The 25,500-nt window shown below is 39.9% G+C and overlaps 1 protein-coding gene across 2 annotated transcripts in view; it reads left to right on the top strand.

Annotated features, from left to right (window-relative positions):
• kcnab1 (potassium voltage-gated channel subfamily A regulatory beta subunit 1) overlaps positions 1–25,500 on the top strand; it is a 205,447-nt gene that overhangs the window by 150,421 nt on the left and 29,526 nt on the right. For both annotated transcript variants that reach the window (XM_008106126.2, XM_003218175.3), the window contains exons 3-8: positions 4,293–4,330; positions 12,349–12,428; positions 16,266–16,310; positions 16,936–16,980; positions 21,449–21,492; positions 23,623–23,709. In XM_008106126.2, the coding sequence (XP_008104333.1) occupies positions 4,293–4,330; positions 12,349–12,428; positions 16,266–16,310; positions 16,936–16,980; positions 21,449–21,492; positions 23,623–23,709 (339 nt within the window). The remainder of the gene's footprint in view (positions 1–4,292; positions 4,331–12,348; positions 12,429–16,265; positions 16,311–16,935; positions 16,981–21,448; positions 21,493–23,622; positions 23,710–25,500) is intronic.

The raw sequence follows: 25,500 nt of genomic DNA on the forward strand, positions 1-25,500 counted from the left end.
AGCATATTAGTACTGTGAATTTGCCTTGAAGCTATTGACCATGACTAGAGTAAATAGCAGACATCAGTCAAATTGTGCACATCATTCAGATGAAATATTTTAGCATTCATTCTAATACTCATACACATTAACAATTTGACACTGAAAATTTATCCTCTCCTATATGTGTGTGGGGGGGGGCATATATTCTTCCATATATGCATTGGTGTTGAGTCATTTGTTCATTATACATTTCTTCCTCTGAGACTTATTATCCAATCTTTAAATCACCTCAGATTTTTTAAGATGGTAGAGATCTTTCAGGACATGAACCAGAAGGTTTCTTAATAAGGTTAACAATACAATAGTAATCTACTCATCTATTAACAAAACTAATGAAGCTTTGAAATACAATTTTGTTGGGTGGGTTGTTCTTGGACTTTCAAAATAATTCCATTGATATTTTCCTTTTGTCTTCTTTTGTTTTCCATTTTTTGCCAAGTTTTGTGAGAATAAGTCATTCCATTCTCCAAGGAATGAGCAATATAAGTAGTGAAATACTACAAAACAAAGCCATTATTTTACAGGAAAAAGAGAAGTAGATTTATTGGGACAATAATTTCAAATAGCATATTGAGGAGCTGAGTTCAGCCAGGACACATATGAAACTGAACTTGGATGTGATTCATTCATGCATTAAAACTTTACAAGGAATAATGTAAAGGGAAAAGATGCTTTGGGAAAAGGTTGCATATTGTTATCTATCCTATACTAACAATGATCTCAGTTCTGCAAGTACTGGGTCTCATGTTGCCAAAATAATGTCATCCATTGCAGACACAAGATGTGTTGTTTTTATTCCACTTTTCTCCAAAATGGGCTTTAAATAAAACTAGATCACCCTACAAATCTTGCTCTACCAACATTTCTTACAACCATAAAGTTGTATATACACAAATCAGTGCTCAAATTGCTGACTACCCTAAGAAATAAGGAGACCACACCCCAGAAAATGGATATGTGTTATTTTATCAAAGCTGACACCTATTTTTTCCCCTGAAATGTGCAAAAGGGGAAGAACTACTTAGTGCAGGAGCAGCAAGGGCAGTTGATCTCTTCTAGAGCTCCTCCCCAGCATCTAATCCCAGTGAGAAAACTCCAAAGCTGGGTTGCTCACCAGCCAATTCAAAGCTCCTGACTCCCAAGTTGCATGAACTCTACTGAAGCCAAATCTCTCAACCCAAGCTTAAGGCCAGTCTTCTCAATCCCTTTGATCAAATGGCATTTAGGGGCAGTTTCAGAGGTCTATCTTTCACCAAATGGTGCCATAGGTAGTCACCAGATTTCTTTCTCCCTCCACGATCTGCAAAATCACCCCCTATTTAAGACTTCATACTCAAACCGAACTAATATAGTTTTATATAAAGCTCTATCAAAAATTCTTACAACTTCAAAGTGACAGAATACACACAAAGCAATTCTCAAATTATGGAGGCAGGTGAGGTCCAACCCTCTAACCTGTTGTGACAATTCCCTTGGCTACTATTTTTAGATGGCTCTGGGGGCGTGATTTGGTTGAGGTTGGAAACATGGAGTAAAAAGTATGGACTTATTTTATTAAAGCATCTCCACTGTGCCATTGAAGCTTTGTCAATTGACACACACATATAGACATTAACACATTCACATTCTGAGTCTGGCGTGCTTGAGCTTCTTTTGAACAGTGACTGAATGGAAGTGACATGGTAGCTAAGTAACAAAGAACAAAGGGCACTCTTTTATATAATTCCCTTTTTCACACTTCACCACCCTGCTTTTTCACATCAAGTCGAAACAAAGTTTGTATAAGCATTTCTTTCGCTTTAAACTCATTGTTATTTAACACATAAATAGCAGTCCTTTTTAACTTCATAGATATTTACTAGCAAATTGCAATTCTCTATTAGGGAAATGTGTAGAGGTATCCTTTGGGAAATAGAGTTGCTTTCTACCAGTTTTCTCCCATAGTCCTCATTCATAGGATGATGCGGGTTATAGACTAAGCAATCTGGAAATCACCCATTTGGGAAAGGCTGGACCATTATATTGGAGAGCTAACTTTAACTTATAGTTTTGGAAATGTGTGCTAAATGTCAGAATCAAGAAATGACATTTCTGGGGTAAACAAAGAAAAACAAATAGAGACTTTTATGTATAAACAGGAATTTAAAACTATTTGCATGATACTGAGAAATCAAAAACTGGCTACAGGGTACAAGACTGAAACACAAGCATTTGGCAGATACTGGAAACATCACACCAGACTAATTAGAAAAACAGCAAAGTGGAGAGTCCTGTTTAAACCCCTGTGAGGTCCCTCCAGGCTCTGTTTTGTCTCCTCATACTAATTAGCATATGCATGAAGCTGCTAGGAGAAGTCATCTGGAGTTTTGGGGTGTGGTGCCATCTACATGACATACAACTCTACCACTCTTTTGCATCCTACGCTGTCCAGATCTTAAACAGTGTCTGTCATCAGTTATGAACTGGATTAGGGCAAACAAACTCAAACTTAATCCAGACTAGACAGAGGTGCTCCTGGTCAGTTGGAAAGCAGATCAAGGAATAGGGATTCCACCTGTGCTAGATTAATTTACACTCTCCTTAAAGACACAGATTCATAGTTTGGGTGTACTCCTAGATTCAAAGTCGAATCCGGAGGCTCATGTTTCTCAGTGCTATGAGTTCATAGTGTGTGCAGTTTGGTGAGACACCAGTTCTCTTTGGCAGAGAAAGGTAAAGACCTTTAAAAACTATGACTCCCATGATTCAGTAGCATTGAGTCATACCAGTTAAAGTGGTGAAACTACATTAAATCTACAGTGTAGCTGCACCCTGGGAGAGAACACCCCAAAATTACAGCCAAAGTTGCTAGCTTTTGTGCAGCAGCGATAGCTTGTCGGTGCAAGATGTTGCCAAGGTTTTAGTAGGTTTTAATATTTACTTCAGCATTTACATTTGTCATTTTAGCATATAAATGTTTTATATCATTTAACTACCACATTCAATACTGTGTTTTAACCTTGTTCTTCACTGTGTTTCTTAATATCTAATTGCATATGTTTCTACACTATTCTGATGCTTGTACATTTTCTGTTGCTGGTCATTGACTGTTATATATATACACACACACACACACACACACACTCACACCTGGGAGAGAACAGGATGGGTCAGGACTCTACCCTCAGAATATAGGTTTTCACCCTACAGAATTACAGTGTCATGGCAATTAACAGTTCATTCTGACAAGCCTGCCTATAGATATTCTTATAGACTGTGGATCTGACAGGTTCAAATAACTTAACTTTCCCAACATGGCCTTACACCAAATTCACAGAATGATTCTTCCATTCTTGGCTTTGTCTCTTGATAAGACTGGCTTTGGAAGAACATAGCAGACTTTGGAAGCGGCAGGTTGTTTCCATCTTTCCAAAGATTGCTTTGTTAGGCTCCAATCCTATATTCATTCTAGATGTGTGTTTCAAGTCTTTTCTGACCTATGGTCATCCTAAAGCAAACCTATCATGGGGATTTCTGGATAAGATTTGTTCAAAGGACAATTTGTCTTTGTCTCTTGATGCTTTGAGGGTGTGACTTGGCCAAGGTCATTCCATGGGTTTCCATGGCCAAATGGGGAGTCAAGTCCTCTTTTCCAGAGTCATAGTTCAAGGCTCAAACTACTACAACACATTGGCTCCAATTTACCCAGGAGCAAAGCCCACTGAACTCAAGAAGACATCCTTCTGATTAGGCATGCAAAGGATTGTGCTGCTGTTTGGATTAAGTCATCCTTGATATTTGGCTATGCTACAACAGACAGTCTGGATGAAACCGTTAATGTGGGGATTATTGTGGGAGGGTAGATGCAGCATGCTGTCTGGCCACGTCTAGCTCTGAGATCTTCCAGTATGATTAGCTGTTTTCAAACTGATTTAATCATGGGCAATTGCTAACAAAAGCAGGAGAAGGATACAACCACTTTTAGAACTCAGTTATTTTTGAGACATTTCATCCATGTCCTATCCAAATGAGAGAAACCCCCACCCTTAGTTATGACAAAGTTAAGCAATGAAAAGCATGGACCGCTGGAGCTTGTCAGCCAATTAAACTGAAAGCATTCAGAGTCCTTGGAGTATATTCTCATTAGAAAAAGACTCATCGAACAAATCAACTTCACCAGAGTCCCTGAGGAAAAACTATCCTAATTATAATGTGTTTTGTATATCAAAGGAAAGCCCTAAAGAGTAACAAATCATTGTATTTCTTTCTAGGGACATGGGTCACCTTTGGAGGTCAGATCTCTGATGAGGTAAGCAATTTACCATTTATAAAACAGAACGTGAGTGCTACTCATATACATGTGGCTTTAATTAAAAGTCAAGTCACAGAAAGTCTGAATAAATTGATTCTATTCCTGTCACAGGAAGTAGCAGAGAATGATCATACAGAGCGAGGTGAGAGCTTGTGCGCCTTGTACATGTCAGAGCATTGATGCTCTTCACAGAATCTGAAATTTAATGAAGATCTCTTTTCTTTTGCAATCCATTTAAAATATTTCAAGAAATGACAGACTTGGTTCCAAAAAGAAAGACATAGGCATTCAACTGGCCAATCATATTTTCTGGTAATTAAGTCAAACGTGAGGGAAACATTTGTTTAGAGGGGAGTTGTCCTTGCCTTCCTCTAAGAAAGTATGACTTACCCACGTTCACCCAGTAGGTTTTCATCAATGAGTGGGAATTTGAATTCTGGCCTTCCAGTGTCCCAGTCCACTAAACCATGCTGTTATAGGAAATCCTGTTTTTGGAAGCTTGAAACCCTGTATTGTATAAGGGCCTTATGGGATACCTCATATTCTTTGACTTATTTCAAGCAGATACCAACATACCAATTCCTGAGATTTGAAATGCATCAGAATAGCCTTTTGTATCAAATAGTGGACATTTGTCTATTGGGATCACAGCTGGTTTGAACTGATGGTTTTCCTCCTTCCTGTCAGAGCAAACCCAAATCATGCTCCAACTATTCCTTCTATTACTTGTAGAGGGAAGAATAAAAAGAGTGGGTTTCAACTGTCACTGCAACAGACAGGCCCTCTTTGATGCCATTTTACAGTGTACATAACCATTCTGGGGTCAGTTGCTCTTGTGATCATTTCTGACATCTTGTTTTCCCAAAAGCAGGTCTCAGTCATACTCACAACATGCCATTTTATTGTTGGGAGATGTGATGCTTACCAAGGCTGCAGCATTTGAATGGGTGGTGATATATTTACTTAATATATACCAGTGGTTCCCAACCTTTGGGCCTCTAGTTGTTTTGGACTTCAACTCCCAGAAATCCCAGCCAGCTTACCAACTGTTAGGAACTGTGGGAGCTGAAGTCCAAAACACCTGGAGTCTCAAAGGTTGGAAACCACTGGTATATACACAATATATCTCACTATCTTAGGGAAATTGACCAGGTGACTTGTGTGCCATATGACTGTTAATTGCTGAGGAGCATCTCCATGTTCATTCTTCTAATTCTTCTTCAAGTTCAGTCAAATGTTAACTGCATGATTTCCTTCAAAACCTTAAATATGCATCTGTCTTAAGGTTTGGTAATTTACAGATTTACTTTATTAAAGGAGTAAAAGACTGGTAACCAATTATGAAAGAATACTAACTTAAGCTCAGTTTTCAATAAGGAAGGGAGGAAGAAAGACAGATTTTATAGATGTTTAAACTTTCTTGTGCAGTCGCCATTTTGTGATCAATACGATAAATCATACAATAAGACCCAAGTATCCATGGAATCAATACCTGTGATTTCATCTACCTTCATCTGACAGAATATGCTCTCTCTAGGAATGTTTTAAGTCCTTCAGGTGATCCTATGATAATTTCTAGCTGAATTCATCCATTTTAATAGTGTTTGCTATTATCCATGGTTTCAGTGGTAAGTTCAGGAGCATATTTCTCTTAGATACAGAGGTCACATTGGAGTTTACATAATTCTGAAGGAGAAACTTTTAAAGAGAGAAAAAATAAGGAAAAATAATCTCACAAATATGTCTTTGTCTTCACAATTCAAACCATGCCAGCGTTCTTTTATTCACCTGTGAGGGAGGAGAGGTTCCCAGCAGCAGCCATGAAAGTTGAGAAAGACAATGACTTATTACAGAGCCAACCTAGTAAGCTGAAAGGTACAACAGGAGGGAATTCACCACTGTATGCACTAATAAATGCCAAAATCTTGGGCAGCTGTCAATGTGTCTTATGAGCACTTCTTAGCCTGGAGGACAGTGATTTCTAAGTTTTAGGAGGTAGCCATTAATGACAAGCCTTTTGTCATAGCTCTTCCCTACTTGAACATCAGCGGTGGCCTTAAGGCTAGAATGATTCAAGTGGAAACTTCCCTAATGAATACAAAAAGACAGTTGAAGACATTTTGAGGACTTTATCATGATAAATGAAATGGCTTTTTTGCTTTTTAATGATACCTCTGAACATGTCTTCCGTAATCAGTCATCTCAGTCTACTTAGTACAGAAAGTTTTGCAATTAGGCTACACTAAACCAAATGCACCTTATGAAGCTGTTCTGCCTGGTGATTTCTATGTCTCTAGTGTGTGTCCATTGGTCAGTGAGTCCACTCTGTATTTATTTTCAACTTTGAATGTTCTATCCTTTTCTAAAACATTTAGATGGTTTATTTACATTCCAAAAAGATATGTGAATGTCTAGTTCAGCAGTTCTTAAAGTGTGCTCTGCAAAGCCCTTTGGGCTCCGCAAGGCATACTGAGGGGATCCGTGCTGTCCTCCTCCTTTTTCCTCCTTCTCCTTTTCGTGCTCCAGGGATCCTGAGGCCTGCACTCCCTCCTTCCTTCCCTTCCTTTGTTTTCCTCCCTCCCTTCAATCCTTCCTACCTTTCTTTCTTACTCTGGAAACAAAGAGGATGTTTCCGTTTCAAGGAAGAGGAGGATCGGGACTTTAAGATCCAAGCTGGGCTTTGTGAGGTGCTCCCAGTGGCCCTTGGCCTCCAAAGGGCTGAACGTTATCACCAAAATACCTGCAATGCCTTGGATAGTTCCTTTCAAATTCTCACTAAAAGCCAGAACAAACTTCATCACCTTTTTGTCATGGGAGCCAACAGGCACAGCTACTACCATCAAGCTGATATTTTGGCCAGCCAGGTGCATGACAGCTCAAAGTGATAAAGCCTTATGAGACTGTCCTTGCTTGGCTTAGGGTTCTTCTCAACCTTCAAGGAAAGTTATTTGAAAAACAAGAAAAAACATAGTTAAGAAATCCCCAGAGCTTTGTAAAGCGTGCAGTACTCCCTGTATCTATCCATACACACAACTTCTTTATGCATCCCAAGATCATTCCCTCCACCCTAGTATCCTCACAAATAATGGTCTTCAGTTTGCAAAGCTATCTAGCCCAGATCTGATCAAACAGTAAAAAAAATAGAAGAGTGTAACCAGTGTTGTGAAGTTGCCCACAAGCCATTATCACCAGAGCAGTATGTAGATTGTGGTCATTATATCAAATTTGTGCCTAAGAAGATATGAGGACCAGTGTGGTATAGTGGTTCGAGTGTTGTGCTGGGGCTTCAGAGATCCAACTTCAAGTCCCATTGAAAACCATAAAAGTCACTCATTGACCTTGTATTCAGAGCAGAGGGAAGCCAGCCATATGGGATACCTTAGGCCTCTCAAAAATATAGGATATATATTTGATAAATAAACACACATGGAAGCATTATGTAAACGTTTGCTCTCTTTTGTATTCTCTTCTGCTGACTTCCCCTCTTCTGCAAATACATTTCTTCATTTTTTGCAGTGCATATATGTCTACTTCATATCATCCTCCTTCAGACTCCCAAGGCCATTCCTGCCACTCTCAGCCCCAAAACAAACTATCCCCCCTTCTTTGTTTCCCTTGTCATTTTGAGTAATGTAGCCGCAGCAGGATGACAGAAGGGGCTGTTAAGCAGTGGAGGGTCATGGCTCTGATGTCTGTTGAATGAATGTGCTTTAGGCTTTAGGAACTATCTGAGATGCCAGATGCCTTTACCCAAATAGATTCAGAACTTTGGATAGCTCATTTAAAGAAAAAGGTAAAGGTTTTCCCCTGACGTTAAGTCCAGTTGTGACCGACTCTGGGGGGTTGGTGCTCATCTCCATTTCTAAGCCGAAGAGCCGCTGTTATCCGTAGACACCTCCAAGGTCATGTGACTGGCATGACTGCATGGAGCGCCGTTACCTTCCCACCGGAGCAGTACCTATTGATCTACTCACATTTGCATGTTTTCGAACTGCTAGGTTGGCAGAAGCTGGAGCTAACAGAGGGATTTGAACCTGGGACCTTTTGGTCCACAATTTCAGCAGCTCAGCGCTTTAACACACTGCGCCACCAGGGGCCCATTTAAACTGCATACTAAAAAAAACCTGCACAAACATCAGATTCACCATCCATCTCCACGACAAATGGGCAGCTGTTTTCTTCACTCTCTGTTTCAATCCACATTGCTCAGACAAAGTCACTATGAACAAGTCCACTTCCAAAATTAAGCATATCATCATTTTTGATATCTGTCATTAACTGCTGTGAACACTTACCATTGATTTTCCCTCCCAAATGTGTTGGCCTTCAAAATAATTGGCTACTTCCCAAAGGAAATCTGAGTACAGCTATGGCATATATAAAACGAATCTGCTTTCTTTTATTAGAGAAGCCAGAAAAATGGGCGATTTTGTTCTAAAGATCATAAAGTCAAAATGTTACTTTTCTCTTATATCCTCTGCTCATAGCCAAACCACGTGACTGTTGTGGACAGAATCTAAAGGTTGGCTGCATAATAAAAGATGTTGATGAAAAGAAACCTAATTTTCATTATCTGAATTTCAGCAGTTTTATAACGAAGCAAATAACATTGCTGTAGTAATTCAGCATTTTAGAGATAACCCTTGTTTATCCCTTATCTTGCTGTGCAAATGCACCCTTGGGGACATTCTGTAGACAAAGAAGCAGTGAGAATAGCTAGGTAGAAACTCTAATCAGGGATAATGGAAATAGATAGCATCTCAGTTGCGGTATGAGCAGGAAACTTTAATAGCAGCCATTAACAAAGTGGTAACAAGGCTTAGAGAGTTACTTTCTTGAAGTACAATTCCCCAGATCCCCTAGTCAGTATGACCAGTGGAAGCTAAACCACAAGAAAGGAACTATTCTAAGTTCTGGTGACTGCTGAGCCGTTTGATCCAGGCTCTGGCTTTGATGAGTTGATTGAAGCATATGGTGTTGCTAATGAACCATTTTCTCTATTCATGCTACAGGAGGTAGATTCAAACCTACTCATGAATTCATTTAAGTGCTTCTCATTGAAATCTGACTTTGAGGCAGGACTGGTCCTACATTTTTTTAAAAAAAACAATAATTCAAGAACATTTTTGTATTGTGTTTGAGTTTAATCCAATAATAATAAATATCAATAGCAAAAAAATTGAATAATCCTTTAGAAATAGCTCATTGAAACCATCAGTGTTAACACTAAAAATGTTTGACATTGAGAACAATAATCAGGAGGTAATTCTTTGGCAGTGAGCAGCAGCTGCCTTGAACAGAAGGTTTTTAGTACCATGGAAAGGAAACAAATTGTTAAGTATTCATTGACATTGTTATTATTGGCCAGGGTCCAGGGGTTTTGGCACAGCAGAATGCCCTGCTGGCATCGCTGCACTAGATTGCCCGGTGGGTGCCCGCAGCCAGAGGCTGATTCTTTCTGGAGAAGCCTATTTCTTTGATAAGATATTTCTTCAACACCTAGTTCTGGGAATCCTGGAGGCAAGGTGCTATGAGAATTTTCCCTGTGCCTTTTTGGCAGGCTGTTTCCCAAGACATCCCTCCCACGGTGCCCACGCCAAGGATCCCCAAGAGGCAAGCACTGAAGCAATGAATAGTCATGTTACTTTGGAATATGAATGAGTGCCTCTGCTACTGTAGAATTAATGCAGTTTGATACCACTTTAAACCGGCTGTGATTCAATGTTATGGAATCCTGGGCATTGTAGTTTGTTGAGGTGAGCAGAGAAAGCTAAAGACGCTGTAAAACTACCTCTCTCAGGATTCCATTACATTGAGCAGTTAAAGTGGTGTCAAACTGCATTAATTCTACCATGTAGATACTTCTGCTTTCAGTGGCACTCACCGCTTTGACTCCCACTTGTGGGATTTTGTGTGTGTCAGGAGTGACTTGAGAAACTGCAAGTCACTTCTGGTACAAGAGAATTGGCCATCTACAAGGATGTTGCCCAGGGCACGCCTGGATGTTTTGATGTTTTGCCATCCATGTGGGAGGCTTGCTTCATGTTCCTGCATGGAATTGTGGGTGAAAAATGGGATGAAAATAAATAAATAATAATAATATGAAAAAAAGATATTGTAGTACCTTTGTGACTGAGAGAAAAAAAGTTGTAGCGTAAGGTTTCATAGACTTTGGACTTTATCACATGAGGCTGATATTATACAATAATGACATGATAAGAATACTTGTGACTAGAGCCTACTCCACAATGATGTGCATCTCCCATAGTCATATTGAGCTTTAATCATGATTGAATATTCTCTTTTCATTGAGGGGGGAAACATGTGAATGAATCCAATATTGCTGTTCTCTTGTCGCTCTTCTTCGTGTGATAATGTCCTTCCACCTCAGTTCAGTATTGAAGTCTCATGAGAAAGCCAAACTGCACTACAATGGGGGTGGGGTATAAAAAAAACACAATATGCATACAAACATGATGTCATGCTTTATCAGAAGAACAGTCCAAAACAATCAGTAGAAGGAAGTAAGCTAGTCAAAGTCAACAGTTGAAAATCAGAAGCACAAAATTCAAACAGCAAACTGATAAGGGTGAGCCAATACTGAAGTCCAAAGTCCAATTAGCCAAAATCATACTGGAAACGTAACAGAGTCAACTCATGAACCAAAAAAAGCCATGGTCACAATCCAGGGTCAAAATGCCAGTAGTCTGAAAAGCAGCAGAGTCAGGTTCTAAGCCAAGATACAACAATGTTGTCTGCCACAACAAAACTCCACACGGAGAGCCTTTTTATTCTGTGATTTCAGCAGTTGCTTGCTTAAGCCTCGTAATCTCAAAGACCTGTGATACACTGCACGCTTTTTCCTGCGCTCCAAAGGTGTGGGTATTTTTAACCATTTGCTAGCCTGTTCTGAAGTACTTGCTTCAGCTTGCTCAGGCTGCTGGGGATTGAATGCAATTGCTGAACTCAAGTCTTCTTGACTTGCTTCCCACCCATGTGTCATGGCAGCACTAATTGGAGAATGAAAGCTTAGGCTGCAATTCCTTTATCTCAGTCGCAAAGGGGCTACAAGAGCCCATTGAATACTGAAGAAATAGGTCACTCTGCAGACAGACAGCCTCTGGCTAGAATTACATGTTGGACAGCAACCTTTTTCTAATTTACCACCACCGTCAGCCATTCCTGGCCATCTATTACTGCCCCCACTTGCACAGGAGGACTTGGATACTTCTCTAAAGGGCCCTGGCCATAATGTCTTTGCAACCAGAAATGGGTAGAGGTACTTGAGGGACTTTCTGCCTTCTTGGCCAAAAAAAAAAAAAACCAAACCCTTGCTATTTTTGTGTACTATGAAGGTTGACTTGAGTGGTGGAGAGAGGAGTATTCTTTGTTGTTCGGACTCCATATAATTGAGAGGCTTATGTTTCTGTCACTCCTGCTAATAAGACAGGATCTATGCAATTGATAGAATCATTGATATAGCATAAGTAAAATTACATTTGAGGAAGGGAAGAAAAAAGGGCATTAGGCTGTTTCTTATCTCTACAGTACTGTGTAGGTTCACTCTTCTGACCTGTATCATCTAGATTGAAAAAGCCCTGAGGATCAGTGTAGAACTGCAAGGCACAAGGTTACCATCTTGACATGCTTGTCTGGGAGAAAGTTATATGTCTACACACATCAGCTTTTTTGCTATCGAAATGAGTATAGGCACTGCAGAAATTGGACTTCATCATCATTCCTTTAGTCTGTCCTTTTTGTCCTAGAACGCTTTAGGCCATGAATTAAATTCAAAATGCTACTCATAGTATCAGTCATCTTTCATGTGCTTCCAAGTTCCTTGTCCACTCTTCATGGTTTAAAAATGAAAATTGATTTGGGGCTGAGTTCTTTGATTCCTCTCTTTATAGCTCTTCTATCCTGAATCATTTTCAACAGTGCAGCAAAGCATGGAAGGCTATGATTGCAGAAATGTCTTATTCCTGAGACTAATCCTATGTCTCTGTTTCCCAAAGATTGCTGAACGGCTAATGACGATTGCCTATGAGAGTGGAGTAAATCTGTTTGACACAGCAGAGGTATATGCAGCTGGAAAGTAAGTATCTAATCTTGCTATATAGGATCAAGTTTTAAAAAACAAACAAAAACAAAACCCTAACCCCTGGTCTATTGAAATGCTGTTTCTTTTGACAGGTACTAACTTGGCTAAAATATAGAAGGAAAGTTTTACTGCCATCATTGAGCTTCCCTTGGGCCTTTCCAGACAGGCCCAAAACCTGGGAGAAACTGGGTTTTTTTTAAACACAGTTCCTCTTGGGTTCTGTTCCCACACTTCCCACAACCCCAGAGGGAAATGGGGGGGGGGGCTGAGTGGGAGGGGGGCACCATCCTGCTCCTTCAGACTTCAGGAGCCCAAAGAACTGGGATGGCTGTGGGAATTGACTCAATCCCCACCAGGCTCACACCTGGAAATATATGGACCTTAGTTTAAGGTCCGGATCTTTCAAGGTATTTATTATTCTGGAGCAAACAGAGCAGTCCCAGTTTTTTCTGGATTAATTCAGTTTTACCTTAAGCATCATTTAGACACCTCAGGTGAAACCGAGATAGGTCCCTCATTTTGTATCTGTCTGGAAGGGCCCTTAGTTCAATTTCATAGACATGAAGAGGGAGTTGAAAGGGAAATGCCACACCTTTTGAACATTAGCTCCCACCCAAGCAATACAAAAGTCCCACCCAAACAATTCTTAGGCTGAGCCAGTGTCAAGTGAAAGACACCTAAGGTCATGCTGTAGTGCTCACTTTCCTGCATTTGCTGAAACACAAGTGGCTCAGTGCCTATATGTTTTTGAGTTTTTATATTTGTCACTACTCCATGGTACAAGGACTAGATACAATGATATAGTAATCTGCTGTGAGTCCCCTCCGGGGTGAGAGAGAGCAGGATAGAAATATAGTAAATAAATAAATAATATGGTATCCTTATGTAAAAAAAAAAAAAATTGAGCCCTGGTGGCAAAGTGCGTTAAAGCACTGAGCTGCAGACCGAAAGGTCCCAGGTTCAAGCCCCGGGAGTGGAGGGAGCGGCCGCTGTTAACTCCAGCTCCTGCCAACCTAGCAGTTTGAAAACATGCCAATGTGAGTAGATCAATAGGTACCGCTCTGGCGGGAAGGTAACGGCGCTCCATGCAGTCATGCCGGCCACATGACCTTGGAGGTGTCTACGGACAACGCCGGCTCTTCGGCTTAGAAATGGAGATGAGCACCACACCCCAGAGTCAGACATGATTCGACTTAACGTCAGGGGAAACCTTTACCTTTACCTTATGTAAAAAATGGCATTTTTTGCGTAATCATTTGCTTTTCTCAAACCATTACACAAATACATAACCTGTGGATACAGAAGACCAACTGTACTAGAATTCTTCTGCCAAGAAAATATTGTGCAACTAATATCTGTTTCATAGCCAGTGGCAGAGTTAAGGGAACACACAAATTTCTATACTGGCCTCATAGTAACCCCGTTCCAGGGCCTGCTCATGCTTCAGTAAAACCATGCGATCAGAAGTAGCTCATAAAATATCTCCAAAAATAGTCATTACTTTGAATGATATCTCCAGGTCTTCCAGCAGATGGTTACAACAGCTGAGCCATTGCAAAGGGACTAGGAGCTCAGCATTGTGAGGGAAGCAGCACCAGTTAGTCCAAAAGTAGCAGATGAGAAGCTAGTGTGTTGCCTTTGATCTCTAGCCAATGCCAAATCTATGTTAGAGTTCACTGCAACAGCTCAATGAACTCTAGCATACGCTCTGTTTTCATGACCCACTTCTATAATTGCTCTCTCCCATCCAGCCACATACACATATATATAGGAGGAGCCAGTTCTAGAAAATTCATCTGTTATTTATTCTGCTGTTTGTTTATTTATTTATTTATTTATTTATTCCCTTTATTCTGCTGTTTGTCTGGATGTCTTCCTATTTCCCCTGATATTCAGCTATCTGCTTTCTGCATCTCCATGTGCATGCACTGGTTTAAGAGCTTCAACTCCCACCAGGGATTATACAATGCTTAATATGATTTTAGTCCAAAAATTAATTTTGCAATAGTAGGATTCATCACTAGATTGAAAGCTTGGAGAAGTTACTTTGTGGGCTACAACTCCCATGGTCCCTCAGACAAAGTAGCTACTTGGAGAATTCTAGGAGTTTTTTATTCAAAGGAGGATTTTTTTTTAAAAAATGAACTCTTTACATGAACCAGTAAAAAAGGAAACTGTCTTTGATCATATGCAAATCAGTTTTTCTTTAATATTAATACCTATAGCTGGAGGGACAGAAGTATCAGAAGTACTGCATTACAGAGAAGAAGATGGCAATACAATGTATATGTGTATTTATTTATTTATCATATCAGAAGTGAATGTGAGGGTACAGTTGTAATGTATTTAGAAAAACAAACAAAGTTAAAAACTTGGCATTATACTTAATGTCTTTTGCCCAGAATCTGGCCACTTGGAGAGCCTCTGGTGTTGCTATAAGAAGGTCCTCCATTGTGCATGTGGCAGGGTTCAGACCACATTGTAATAAGTGGTCTGTAGTTTGCTGTTCCCCACACTCGCATGTCTCAGACTCCACCTTGTAGCCCCATTTCTGAAGATTGGCTCTGCACATCGTGGTGCCAACTTGCAGCATATGTGTATTAACAGTATGGAGATATTGCATTCTCATTCTCAAAACAGAAATGGAAATGGGTATAATTTCATTAGGATAGTGCAAGCACAGCAAAAATTACTTCAGCTGATATTTTATGGCTAAATTAAAATTGCAATATTTTGCTGTTCTGACCATGGTCACAAACCGCATGCTAAAGGGGAAAGGGCAGAAATAAAAAAATAGCATTGACAAATAAGTCTGGTGTTTGTAATGTCTGGCCTCTTTAGACACGGCAGCTATGTTCAGACAGTCATATCTTGACTTCTGAATGAGTGTGCACACAACTTCTTTTCTATCTCTCTTTGCTCTTGATTGAACTGCAATTTCTCATGTTTAGGAAAATACTTTGGGAAACAGGGTTGTTGTATGTCTTTTGGGCTGTGTGGCCATGTTCCAGAAGTATTCTCTCCTGACGTTTCGCCCACATCTATGGCAGGCATCCTCAGGATGCCTGCCATAGATGTGGGTGAAATGTCAGGAGAGAATACTTCTGGAACATGGCCACACAGTCTGAAAGACATACAACAACCCTGTGATCCCGCCATGAAAGCCTTTGACAATACTTTGGGAAACTTTGAGAAATTATGATTAATGGCTTGGGAACAAGCCAAGATATTAGGCCAATTTCAAACCATAGTTTTGATTCTGAAACCATTAGTCATAGTTTCCCAGAAGAGCCGGTAATTTTCTTTGGGCAAAGGATGTTCACATTAGATACTGCTAAAACCCACGAAGGATGACATTTTCAATCGGTTTCTTCCCACTATGGACCTTTAATGGTTGCAGTCAAAGTTCCCCCAGCCAAATTTTGGTTAGAACTGTTGTGTCTCAGGATGCAAGAGAATATGTATGATTAATGGGCACTTATTTGCTGGCGTATTCAGAAGAATTAGTTAAGAGACTTCATGCACAGCCAAAAGACTAAGCATATTTAGGTCACAATATGATCATCTGAAAACAATAGCTAAATTACTGTACGACACCTTGGTATGTTACATAATAATATTTTTTTAAAGCCTAGATAGTGGTGATTTATCAGGATGACTGTAATGCTGTCTTGCTAGGTAATTGTGCAAATAACTAAAGTGCTGATATAGGAAAGTACAAACCAGAAAACAAAATACACACTTATTAGGTCAGGCTGGCAGTGATCAACATGCCTTGTTCAAAAACATTTATTCTGGATTGTGAAATTGTTGTTTTTCTTTTCTCTGCAGAGCGGAGGTGATTTTGGGAAACATAATAAAAAAGAAAGGTTGGAGGTAATGCAAAGATTAAAGCATTCAGCTCTCTTGATACCCACTTTGTGTTCATAGTAGAATCGAGAGTGCTAAATTCAGACTCACAGGTCTCTTGTGAAACTCTCGCCTTTCCTCATCAAGGCTTTGTGAAATTGTTCTGAAATCCAGGCCCAGTGCCAGGCTCTCATTGAGATTCTTCTGGTTTTCCAACCAAAGACAGTAAAAGTTTTTCACTTTCAGCTGAACTAACTTGTTCTGGTGCTGCATGGAAGAAAATGACTTGGGGATACTTTGCCCCACAGGGGACCTGTCTACCCACTGCCTTGGTGTATTGCCTCAATGCCTAATACTAATTGTGAGAAGTTGAGGTTGGTGACAGGTGGACACTAGGGAACAATATTTTATGGTTGAAAATGCTTTTTTTCCCCAAGTTCCATCAGAGTTTAGAAAGTCTCTCTTCTTTTCTTTTCTTTTCTTTTTTCTTCTCTTTTCTTTTCTTTTCTTTTTGGGTCACAGCTTCTACAACCTCCATTTAATGTGGGCTGTACTAAGGTTCTTGTATATTTTGTGGTTACTAATGTTGACATTTGCTTCATAATATGCTTCACAACAAAACTGAATTCTTAACTTTTTTTTTTTTGTCTAGGAGGTCAAGTCTAGTCATTACGACAAAACTCTACTGGGGAGGAAAGTAAGTTTATTTTGTAATCCCTATGTTCTAGAAAACAGTTATTGGTATGTCCGTGTCCCTCTGGACAGCTTACACAAAGAGTGCCACAGCAACACTGGGGAATCATAATATCCAAACTGTGGATGAAATGGGAAGCGAGCATTTGGGCCATGTTTGTGTGTGCTTTCAAGTTTTGTGTTGACTTATGGGGATCCAATAGGGTTTTCTTAGGCAAGGAATAGTCAGAGGTGGGTTTTCTAGTTCTTCTGAATTACAGTCTATTGTAGACAAGAATTCATTGACATTCTCCCATCTAAGTACTAAATAGGGCTAACCCTGCAAAACCACATCTGCGTATTCCTTGCCTAAGAAAACTATGAAATTCTTGGGTTGCTATGTCAATAAGTGATCTGAATGCACAAATATACACATTGTATTTCATGTATAATATGGAGAAGTGGGAATAATAATAATAGTAATAATAATAATAATAATAATAATAATAATAATAATAATACATATTAGATAATGTTTAACCTCAAGGCTAATTCATTCATGGGCATGTGAGCAGATGGCTTGCTACAGTGAGAGCAAATCAAAAAGCCCATCTTGTTTAAAATACCTGAGGCCACTGCACATGCTCACTCACTCATTCTCTCTCTCCTGCCCAAAATTGGCTAAATAAAAGGCATTTTTTCCTCCCTCTGTCACATGAATGCTGTACACATTTTTTTCTGGCTAAAATTACCTCTGATGTGCTGAATCAAGCCTTTGAACTGAAGGCTGAATTATTCAAAGTTGAACAGGCCCCGCTGAAGAAAATTCTTCACCCATCTTAAACAAAAGAAAACAATTGCCTAGTGACTGTCACTGTGCAAAATAAATTACTGCCTATTGTTGAAAGAATGCTGAGCATGGAACTGAGGAAATGAATACAAGCTGGTCACATACCCTCCAACATTTTGCAGGTAAAAACAGAGTATCTGACCAAGCAACATCAGAGTATAGTCAAAATGGGGGAAAGTGTTAAGAAATAATGTCTTATCGAAGGCTTTCATAGCCAGAATCACAACCTCTGAGGATGCCTGCCATAGATGTGTGCAAAACGTCAGGAGAGAATGCTTCTGGAACATGGCCATACAGCCCAGAAAACTCACAGCAACCCTATTAAGGAAAATTGTGGTCTCTCCACATTTGTAGTTTAAACATTTGCAAATTTGGTTATTCATTGATTTAATTTAAAATGTTATCTCTGAAGATATCTAGGTTTTGCAGTTTGACACTATGTTTAACTCCCTCCAGTATTGCTGGAGGACCTGGAGATTTCTAGAGAACACCTCTGTAGGAATATGTATTGTCAAAGGCTTTCATGGCCGGAATCACTGGGTTGCTGTGAGTTTTCCAGGCTGTATGGCCATGTTCCAGAAGCATTCTCTCCTGACGTTTTGCACACATTTATGGCAGGCATCCTCAGAGATTGTGAGGTATATTGGAAACTAGAAAAGGAAGGTTTATATATCTACAGAAGATCCAGAGTGGGAGAAAGAACTATTGTCTGTTGGAGGCAAGCGTAAGTGAGACACCTGGACACAGCATATTATCTGAGAATACAGAAATGCTGGACCACTCTAACAAACACTATGTCAGACGACACAGAGAAAACACTGAAATCTGCAAGCATGTGGGCAATTTCATCAGAAAGGAGGAAACAATGAAAATGAACAAAATCAGGCTACCAGTTTTAAATACAGTAGAGTCTCACTTATCCAACATTCTGGATTATCCAACACATTTTTGTAGTCAATGTTTTCAATGCATCATGATATTTTGGTGCTAAATTTGTAAATACAGTAATTACTACATAGGATTACTGTGTATTGAACTACTTTTTCTGTCAAATTTGTTCTATAACATGATGTTTTGGTGCTTAATTTGTATAATCATAACCTAATTTGATGTTTAATAGGCTTTTCCTTAATCTCTCCCTATTATCCAACATATTCACTTATCCAACATTCTGCCAGCCAGTTTACTTTGGATAAGCGAGACTCTACTGTACTCTAAAGTAAGCAGAAGAACTGATGGGAGAAGGCTTTCTTTATAGTGGTTTAGAGCAAACCAACCCAATTTCATCTTTCTTCTGTTCAGACATACAAAGCTATTTGAAAATCAGTGCCGGAAATACCTTGTTTGTGGTGTCCTCCCCCCCCCCCCTTTCCCTTTTATTTCTTGGATAGAAATAAAGTATAGACGTGGTATTGAATCTGGACCAACAGGAAACACAGGCAAATAGGGAAAATATGAGGACTGCCTTGACCAAGGTTTTCTAAATGAAAAGAAGAGAAATCCCTATTTTCTCTCACTCTATAGTAATCCCTGAGGCATCTGGCAAAGCCAAAGATAATCCAAATGATTTTTCTGCTTAGAGTACAGTCCGCAATTGAGACCAATCCTCTTTTCAACTGTGTTGCATTCAGGCCAGGGAAAAGAATGAGCACAAACAGCAGCAACAACCACAATCGCAAAAACAAAGCTTGCCCAAAGTGCATGCTAATGAAGTCCAAAGTGATCAAATGGATGTGCATTTTCCTAACAGCTAATAGAGAATAAAAAAGACAACCCCTGCCTTTTTTCCTGCTTTAGGTGACAGTGGGCTTTTGATACCAGCCCCTAACTATGCAAAAGAACAAATTTCTCTTCTTTGATTTCTAAGACTGCTGCTAATTAGTTTGAAGTTTTTCTTCTGATAAAACAAGGGGAAATTTTAGTTTTGAACACAGCCAGCATGCCAAATATCCTTTGAAACTGTCCCTGTTAAGTTGCTTGTTAGGCTTTATGGCTCCCAATTTACAGTTTTGGTTCCCATTTAATATTGCACACACTCACAAAATGAAAGACATAGATGTCAGTGGCAAAAATAAAAAATAAACCCATTTATTTTAAAGTATTAGACTTTGTCTATTTTCAACATTATGTCAAAATCGTGAACATTAAAGATGGAGGAGAAGAAAAGTTTCACAGAAAAGTAAGACAAATTGGTATTCATCTGAACCCAAGGAGACTCATGTTAGATCCATGAGATTTTTGTTTGATTGATTTTTATTCCCTATCTCCCAAATGGAACTCCCAATATAAGTTAAACCAAAATGCCTGTATATATATCCCCAAAGTCTAGAAAGCAGTAAAACATCAATTCAATGTAAGCAGAACTTTTCAGCCGTTAACTTAAAACCATCTAAAACACATGAAATAGTGCGCATATTATAAACAGCACACTGAATTGGATGTTCCGCCACCTTAACCAGTTGAGGCTGAAGAACACACACGCACACACACACACACACACGCAGACTTCTCAGGAATTTGCACCATTCATAGATGTCTATACCGTAGGAGATCCTGAATTTAGGATGGTCAGAGGGTCCCTAGAAAACCCACCTTACCTTCCAAACCACCCAGAATTTCCACTACCCCCCCAAATCTGGCTATCAGTATTAAAAAATATCTAAAATCAGGACAGTAAATAAAGAACGACACTCAGAAAACAGGGAAATTCCAAACAGGAAACAATCAGGGCCAGCTAACACCTCCTAACAAAGGATTCCCCTGGCAGGAAGCAGCCAGGCTTTGAAGCTGCAAGGCTATTCAATGCTAATCAAGCTGGCTAATTGCAACATTCACACTGACCTCAAACAGACAAGAGTTCTTTCTCCCACCCTGGACATTCCACAGATCTATAAACCCCACTTGCCTAGTCTTCAACAGACTTCACAACCTCTGAGGATGCCTGCCATAGATATGAGTGAAATGTCAGGAGAGAATGCTCCTGGAACATGGCCATACAGCCCGGAAAACTCACAGCAACCCATCTGGGGTATTATTTGACCACATCCATGCCCTCTCTTCCACAGTGGATCTTAGGGCCCCAGCCTCTTTAAAGTTGCTTATTCCTATCCTAAATTGTTATCAGAAAAGATACTAATATATTCATTTCTTTATTAGTGAGTTACTGTTCGTATGGTTGTTCCTTTCAGTAGAAGTCTTTTGTTGAGAGTTTCATATATGTGAGAAGTTTTACAGCGGCCCCCTAAGGAGCCTGTTGCAGGCAAGGGGATTTTGACCAATCAATACTAAGGAACTGTTACAATCATGCTGTCAGTTCTGATTCATTCTTCTGCTTGACTTGTGTTCCAATGCAGCTAGTGAACCATGAATTATGAAAATCTGATTGTTAAATTAAAGTTAACTGTTTCTTAGGAGTTTACTGGTACAGCCACAAAGAACATTTCTTAAAAGAGCTGCAGGAAATCAGTATACCGGTAGAGAGTTCTGAGTATGTGTCTAATACACCCGGTTTAATGCTTTACTAAGTTAAATTGGTTTGCAAAGTGTTGCACGAGACTGTGTTGACCAAATAACATACTTGCAAGTCTAAGAACATGAAAGCAGAATCTCACATGAAAAAAGTGTGCATTTTTTGTCTTTGCAGAGCTGAAACAGAAAGAGGACTCTCAAGAAAACACATTATTGAAGGTATTTATCAGTGGTCAGGCTCCTGTTATCAGTTTATACTTAGCTAAGTATGTAACTATGTAACTTATCCCAACCAGACCCCTCTAAATCTGTCAGAAACATAACTTAGCCATGGTCTGATTCTCAACAAAATTGACTTCTCCCTCCCTGTGTAGATGATGCCCAGTTGTGTGCAAGTTGTGACACTTGCCTTCTCCCTATCAGGCATCAGCTGTGTGGGGAGAAACAGATCCATTTGACCAATGATGGGAATATGACTAAATTATGGCTCTGACAGGTTTGGAAGGGGTGAGTCAGGAGAAGTTACATACAGAAGGCTCTCCGTATCCATAGATTCTGTATTTTTGGATGTAACTATCCATAGCAGGAGCCCCCGATGGCTCAGTGAGTTAAACCCTTGTGCCAACAGGACTGATGACTTGAAGGTTGGGTTGCTGACCTGAAGGTTGCTGGTTCGAATCCAACCTGGGGAGAGCGCAAATGAGCTATCTCTATCAGCTCCAGCTCCATGTGGGGACATGAGAGAACCCTCCCACAAGGATGGTAAAAACATCAAAAAACATCTGGGTGCCCCCAGGCAACGTCCTTGCAGATGGCCAATTCTCAATGGAAAAAAAACCATCCATAGCTTGAAAATATATATTTAAAAATACAAAAAGCAAACCTTAATTTTGTTATTGATATAAGGCACAACATTTTGATATATCATTGTATTTACTGAGGCTTGAGCATTTATAGATTTTGGTATCAAAATCTGGAACCAAATCCCAATGGATATGAAAGTTCCACTGTAATGAAGTATTTAGGGATAAGTTGAAATAGAATTCTGGCCATAAATAACATTCTGTGTTTATGATTGTTCAGTCTGTTTTGTATATAAATTCCACATATAATTTGGTGTTAAATCGTAATTCTGTTATACTACACAATTATACCACTGTCACAGTCAGCCCTCCTATCCATAGATTCTGCACTAATGGATTCAACCACCCATGGATTGAATTAAAAAAAAAAGTCTTGATTTTGTCATTTTATATAAGTGTCTCCGTTTTATTATGCTACTATATATATAATGGGGTTTGAGCGTTGATGGATTTTGATATCCAAGGGGAGTCCTGGAGCCCAACCCCAGCAGATACCAAGGGCTGACTCTATTCCAGTTTGATTGCCATGAGCTTCATAGTCTGATGAGGCAGCAGAGCTCTCTGGCTGGGACTTCTCAATGCCCTTCCCTAAACCCCTAATCCAAGGATTCCATAGGATGGATCCCTGTCAATAATAGTTGAATCATAGTGCTATAATTGTGTAGTATGGAAAGGCCTCCAATAGTGTTATACCACTGCAGTATGAACAGCTCAGCTTGAGATACCATCAGATCTTTTCTGATGACTTCAGAATTAAGAGAAGATACATAGGAAGGTGCTATATATCAGACAAGGAATGAGTGAGAATTTTAATTGGCTTTTATACAGTATAATAGTTTCCAACAAATTATTAATTGATGATGACAAATTTGCCAATTCAAGTCAAAACATTTAGAGTGTTTAGTTTTCAAAGGTCTGGATTCGACTCTCTGTTCATTCAGCCACATTTCTGTAGGAATGCTGCTTCTTCTTGATACCAGTCATGCTCTTTATCTTTGTCATGGCAGGCAGCCAGAACATGGGAATGGCTGTACCTGTACTTGTTTTTGATAGGATTGCACTGACATTTCCAGTTTTAGTGGGTCCCTAAATGTCACGTCTTAATTATGTGAAATAAGGGAAGAACAGCATACCATGGTTGGTTATGGGGGAGGAAATGATGCACAGACACAAAAATTCATCCTGGCATCATTTTGATTTAAAATATTCCAAGAGAAAATGTGTGCTCTGAGCATTGTCCCCCATAGCAGTGGTTTGACAGGGACAATGAGATACCACTGTTTCCTGCAATTCAAGTTTCAATTTAATTAAACAAAGACAACCTAAGCCTGTACTTGATTATTTTTAGTAAACTGTATAGCTTCTCTTCTCTGCTGTACATTTGGAAATTATTCAGCCCCAATATATTTCCAAGCTGCCAGATTCCCTGGCATGTGCTTCACGCCTCCTTTTGAATCTTTCTAAAGCTCCTGTATTTTACTTCCAGGATTAAAAGCCTCTCTCCAGAGGCTGCAGCTTGAGTACGTGGATGTCGTTTTTGCAAATCGACCTGACAATAATACTCCAATGGAAGGTGAGTGAGAGATTTAATAAATGCTTGCTTGCTTGATTGACCCTGGCTCATAAGCTTATGGCAAATCATGCCAGGAGAGAAAATAGATCCTCCTCAATTATCCCAGGTAGGGGGGAAAGATAGGAAAAGCACCTCTTAGTCTTGATCCCTGATCCTTTGATGTCTTTTTTAACTCCACTCTTTACAAATGTCTGGTTGTGCTGAGTGCCACAGAGAACTGTGCATGCAGTATGCATATAACCTCAGGGCTATGATTATGAACTTCCCCAAAGGAACTTCAACACTGTTCGCTCTCTGTGTATAAATATTCCTCTTCTCTATTTATTCAGACAAATATAGATTGGCTTTCGGCTTGAATGTGAGATCCCTGTTTCTTCACCTTTTAAATTGACATAATGTGCCCAGGCGTGGAGGCAGGAACTAGAACAGGAGTGGGGAATGAGTAGTCTTGCAGCTTTTGGTGGACTACATGCCTTGCTGGCATAGGCAATGAAGAAGGATGAAGGATGTTGCAGTCCAAAAATACCTTGAGGACCACATGTACCCTACTCTTGTGTTAACAGAGAACATGAGGCTTCCATTCTGTCCTCCCATCCTACATCTAAATATCAAAACATGTGACATGATATAGTAGTATTTTCTCCTCTCCAACCTTCCACAGAGATAAAATCTCACTAGTGGCTCCTATTAGTTCAGTGGGAAAACCAACATAATCACTGTATCCCCATGGAAACCATTTCTAAATGGCATGCCAAGCACTGGAACTATTCGTGCTGGGGAATGGGAGTTTGGCAGCATCCAACCAGGGGAGGTATTTATACCATATTGCTTTCATGGCTCTGTGCTTTCTGGTACAGGTTGGCTAAGCAAGTTTCAGTTCTTGTCTAGGGAACAAAGCTAACAGTTTGCTCATAAAGGAAAAAAATGGAACTCATGCAAGGAAAAGCTCAGAAGCAAGAGAATGGCAAGAGGAAGGGAGATTTTTTGCAAGTGTGTGCAAATGATACTTTACTGGAAAGAAGAAGGCTCTGAAATCCTGAGACTAGGGACTTTATGGTGGATTTCATTGTGAAGATGTGCTGAGGTTGCAAGCAAAGCAGCTTTGTTAAAATGCCTGGGACTGTGGATAGGATAGTGAACATTTTTTGTGAAGTTTAATTCTGGTCCTCATATACACATTCACTCTTACTCGCACATACATTTCAAGTCAATAGCTGCATTGCCTGGCCAGAGCAAGGAGTGCCTCTTACTAGGCACTTGGCGCTTGCCTGACCAGGGCTTGCAGGCGAGCTCCGAGTGCTGAGTGCCTAGTAAGAGGTGCTCCATGCTCCGCTCAGCACTCAGCACTTAGCTGCAAGCTCTGGCAGTCACAGGCGCTTTGGGCCTGGAGGCCACACACACAATCTCTTAAAGAGGGTCTGTTTCCCTTTGTGTTGAAAAGTACAGGGGCGGGGGCTTGCTACCCATTTAAAAAGATAATGGAGCCTGAAGAAGAGCCAAGGGCTGCAAAAACAGCACCAATGTGCCATAGACTGCATTTTGCCTGTCCAAATTCAGAGACAGGAGTTTGCCCCACCAACCCCAACAACTCAAATGAATGCTGGAGAGATTCTGAGGATCAGTGAAACCCTAAAACTGTGATCCTCTAACCCTAAAACTGAGGAAAAAGGGACCGTGGGAAACCCTCCCATGTTGGCCAATGGGACAAAAATTTCATTCATTCGGACAAAAGAACAAAACAGCTCATTCGGAAAGGCCCCATTTCCAGAAGCAGCACTTGAAAACAGAAAT

The sequence above is a fragment of the Anolis carolinensis genome, chromosome 3 (genome assembly GCF_035594765.1).
Source record: "Anolis carolinensis isolate JA03-04 chromosome 3, rAnoCar3.1.pri, whole genome shotgun sequence".
NCBI lineage: Eukaryota > Metazoa > Chordata > Lepidosauria > Squamata > Dactyloidae > Anolis > Anolis carolinensis.